Source organism: Pungitius pungitius, chromosome 1 (assembly GCF_949316345.1).
Source record: "Pungitius pungitius chromosome 1, fPunPun2.1, whole genome shotgun sequence".
Lineage (NCBI taxonomy): Eukaryota > Metazoa > Chordata > Actinopteri > Perciformes > Gasterosteidae > Pungitius > Pungitius pungitius.
This window is the reverse complement of record NC_084900.1, coordinates 5,198,630-5,203,283: the sequence shown is the minus strand read 5'-3', so window position 1 is coordinate 5,203,283 and position 4,654 is coordinate 5,198,630. Positions and strand designations below refer to the sequence as shown.

Here is a 4,654-nt window from a genome sequence, read left to right as displayed (position 1 = left end):
AAATTTGAACGTCAGCGGCGGGACGTCGGCCAAAGAAAAGTCCTATTTGACGCTGTTTATGCAGCGTGTAAGAATAGCCTCGCGTGACTTGGATTAAAGAAACGCAACATGAAAGTTAAGACTGAAACATGAAAGTTAAGTAAGAGGCATCACTTTCAGGCCTTTTTTGTGTGGGAAATACAAGCGGCGATGAGTCGTTTCATGAAGTGCGACGTGTGCGGGTCATTTTGCGTGCCCCCCCCCACACACACACACACACACACACAACGTGACCTTCGTTCAAATCACTCCCAACAAAGTCAAGGAAGACACGAAAAGTTTGGTGAGCCAGGCCCCCCCTCCCCCCCGAGGCTGTCCCCCTGGACTCTTATTTCTTCCCCATCTGGAGGAGGAGATCTGTGCCAGCCTCAAAAATAACCTGTAGCTCTTTTATAAAGCGCCCCCCCCCCCCCCCCCCCCCCCCGAGGAAGGGGAGAAGCATGAAATATTCATTCAGCCGGAAACGGTGTCGTTCTTCAAAGAATCAGTACCTCAAAACTATTAAGTATTTTGTAAATCTTTATTGGGTTCAATGCTACGCATTTCAGAAAAAAATAGGAAAAAATGGTTAACTTTAATTTAAATACTTGAGGCGATCTAATCTTCTATCGTGGTGTCTGTGATGCATAGCGCTTTGTAGTTTAGATCTGTATCTCTTGGTCAAGAAGCTTTTTAAGGACTCCCACTAATAACAAAATGACAACTCAAATTGAACTTTTAAGTACAGAGAAATAAATCTATGCCGACGTCGACCCTCCCAGTGCCTCCGTCTGAGAGAGCGCTTCTTTGTGCTGGAAATAGATTGGGGAAAAAATAAAAAAATGTATGGGATGATTTGGGTTTATTACTACTGGGGCTCTATATCAGTTTGGCAATAACATTGTACTAAATCAAAGTACAGGAAAAGGAGCAGTGGAAGGACCCGACCTCGGAAGCCAACTCGGTCTTTTTAAACCACCGAATTTTCTGTTTTTTTTTTTTTAAAGTGAGCGTACTGGATAAATGCTTTTTTTCTAACCTGCGCTCCCTTTACGTAGTCAAAGTTTACACCTCACATGTACATTTACAGAGTGCCTATTTGAACAAAACACACGCGCACACATTCATTCCTCCCTCCACAAAGAGAAACGCACTAGTCTCCATGCGGCCGACAGACCTGCGTTGTGTGTAATCGGGGGCAGCGCCACTAGTAGCGCTTTGCGTCAAACAACCCACCGCTCGTCGCACGGCTCCGCCCCCCGCCCCCCCCCCCCCCCCCTTTTCACGCCAAAGGGAGTCCAGCGGCGGCGACGCGCTGTTTGAGCTACTTATTAGCCTGCCACACTCTGCCGCTTGTTATGACCCCATAATCCACGTTATGGGGGGATTTTCCAGCAGGACAAGCAGAGAGGGGCCAGGATCCTTTTCCTCACCAGTTTGAGTAAACCAAAGCCATATTTATCTTTGTTTAATACCGCCCCCCCCCACCACCGTCTCCTACATTTGGATCGGTTCCTGTGGAAAATAACACAAGGGAGTTTGTTTCTCTTAAAGTCAGGAACGCTTTGGTTTTTCTGAAGTCCGGTTAGCTTTGTTTTGGGTGGTCTGTTCAGGGAGTCTCCGGACTCACGCCGCACATAGCAACAACTCTGCTCTGTTTGCACGCACACTTTTATTGGAGGACTCGGAAGGGCCCCCCCCCCCCCACACACACACACACACACACCACCACCACCTTCACTTCAAGCGCCTGGTGAGGTCATCTGCGTGCGCGGCGGCAGCAGCAGCAGCGACTCATTACCGGCCCTCGCCTGGTGCAATTAGGCGAAACCCGGGACTGGAGGAGTGTAATGCTGACGCACACACACACACACACGTATGCGACCCTGGGAACCCGTGCGGGCCGCTCCTCCGCGTGCGTGCGGGCGCCGCCGTGGACATCCGCCGTGGTGTGCTTTGTCTGCAGAAGGCGCCGCACATGTTTCCGCTCTGTGCAGGTCAGACCTTTATGTCGAAATCTTGTACGACGGTTTATATTATGACGAGAATGTCTATTGTCTATTGTCTATATTTTTTTTTTTTAAAGAGCAAATCCACGTTTTTTAAAAAATCCCTCGACCCTCGCAGCGCGCACTCGCCGCCCCGCTTCCCCCCCCCCCCCCCCCCCCCCCGTGCGTGATTTCCCATGGGGCCCCTGCAGAGGCATCACCGCAGTGGATTTGCATCCAGTGATGGATGCCGCTACCTCGCCCCGTAGCACAAAAGTCAATCGGATGTGTTCCTCTTCGAGGGGGGGCGGTGATACGTCGGCTTCCTGACCGAAATATTGCAGACGTTAAGAGGAGCCGGTGTTGTGTTCATAATCGCCGTTCGTGCAAGAATGTCATTGAAAAGAAAAGTAGTGACTGACTTGTGCCTTCACATGGGGGGGGAGGAATAGTGGGACGTGTGTGTCTGTGCGTGTGTGTGTGTGTGTGTGTGTGTGTGTTTAGATATGGGTTAGGGTCCACTCTGCCTAATCTGCCATCGACTAAGAAAAAAAAGCTGTTTTTTGTTCTGCACAATGAATAGACTAAATCTCTACTGTGTGTGTGTGTGTGTGTGCGCTCGTGCGGCCCCCCCCCTCCCCCCCCGACGCCACCTGTAAATCGACCCGCCCTGAACCTCGCGGCCTTGAAGCCTCGACTCTCTTCCCCTCCGAAAGCGGACCGTGTGATATTCACCGTCTCCCCCTCGCGTGCGTTTTTTGGCGCCACTCCATCGCCATTTGCCTCATTACAGACATCAAAGGGGGCCTTTTTTTTTTTAACCCTCCACGAGGCCGCGGCGGCGGCGCTCAAAACACGCCCCGGGAGGCGCGAAGAATGGAGGGGAGAGTGCTTTTTCACTGAGGGATGATTCACTCCGGAGGGAGTGCGAAGTGAGGAGGTGAATCTGAGGTGAAGGCGACGTGGGGTTTTTATTCATTTTAGATTAAGGTGGTGTAAGAAAAGGCCTCTTAGGGTAACGTCTAACATGAGCTTAATGATGGTGATGGCTGAACCGTAATGATTTATTTCTCCTGTGTGGATGATGCTGGAGGTCGGAGGACCCTAAAGGACTCTAATAGAACAAATCTTTACCATTTGAAGTGGCTTAAATCACGTCACTTTGGTGTTCTGGGAGAGTTTGGGACGAGTCCAGCCGCCACGGCGCCACGTTTTGTTCACAGTGGCAACGGCAAGACCGAGCTCGGGCCGGCTTTGTCTCTATGGCAACAGTATCCGTCCAGCAGAACCAAACACTTTGGAATAATTAAATACACGTCTGCAAAATGAAACAGAAGTTTTCCCTTTTTTTTTTTTTTTGAAGTGACAAACTCCCAACTTGATTCCGTCATGTGGTTGTTGCCTTGGTGATAACCGGTGGAAAAGACACCCGGCGTCACTCATCCCTTTGTCCCTTATCACCCGCCCACTTTTTTTCCGTTTTCCCAAGACCTTGACCAGGCTGCAGTGCCCCTCTCCAACGGGACATTTCTTTTAAAACACACACAGACACACACACACACACACACACACACACACAATTGGATCTTTCAGTTGTGTCAGTGTGTTCGTTGCAGCACGATGATGTTGACAGGCGTGTTCACGGTGTCAGTGCGACAGCACCAGACGTGTGTGGCTTCATTCTTGAGGGGCACAGATCCACTGATAGGACTAGGCGTGTGTGTGTGTGTGTGTGTGTGTGTGTGTGTGTGTGTGTGTGTGTGCGTACGATTCCAGTAATTTAACGCAGCCAATAGGGGTCAGATGTTGTTTCCGCTAATGTGGCAGCCACCCGCTCAACTCTACAGTATCGCTTACAAACACACACACACACACACACACACACACACGGAGCGTATCTATTGAAGTTTCACCTGCTGTTTTTAAGCTGAAACCTGAACACAGATGGACACAACGAGGTGCGTGCTGAAGACAGGCAGGGCTCTTAGAGACTGCATTTCAGAGGGTTGTTATTATTGTCTAAAGGCTTTTATCAGTCAGTCGGACCGGTTGTCTGGTCCGTGAAGGTGACGTCTTCAGACTGCGTGTTTTCTTTAAAAAAAAAAAACAGTACGCAGATCTGCAGACACAAGGAGGCGTTTGGCCTAATCGGGCTCTAGATGCACACACGCAAACACGCCTTCTTGATTAGGATCGCTTTGGATTTGACGATTGGACCTGTGACGGGTGCAAAGTGAGTGGGACATTTCACAAATAGCAAAATTTAAATCGGCATGTTTAACGGTACGTTTGCCTGCAAGTTAAATAAGTATCACAAAGCCTTTTTATTATTCGTTCATAGATTAACTAAATCATTCACTTACCCTCCGGGTTCAAGCACCTTGCGGAAGAGCTCTTCAAGGAGCTCCGTCATGGTGGTGAAACGACTCGGTACTCTAGTCATGTTTCGACTCACTAGTTCCTTATTTACGTGCATTTGATACGCAAGCACGCACACACACACACACACACACACACACTTCTGTCTGGCCGGCGTCTCTTTGGCCCCTCTGCCCCGCTCTCCAAACACTTTTCTTCGCCTCCTCTTCCTGCAGAGATTCTGTTTGCCGTTCACACCCGACCCGTTTTCTTCTCCTCTCGTGAGCACG

General features: G+C 49.7%; 1 protein-coding gene across 1 annotated transcript in view; it reads right to left on the bottom strand.

Annotated features, from left to right (window-relative positions):
• Positions 1–4,449, bottom strand: part of acap1 (ArfGAP with coiled-coil, ankyrin repeat and PH domains 1) — a 9,205-nt gene extending 4,756 nt beyond the window's left edge. The window contains exon 1 of the mRNA XM_062566330.1: positions 4,370–4,449. Coding sequence (XP_062422314.1) covers positions 4,370–4,449 — 80 coding nt within the window. The remainder of the gene's footprint in view (positions 1–4,369) is intronic.
• Positions 4,450–4,654: the final 205 nt, after the last annotated feature.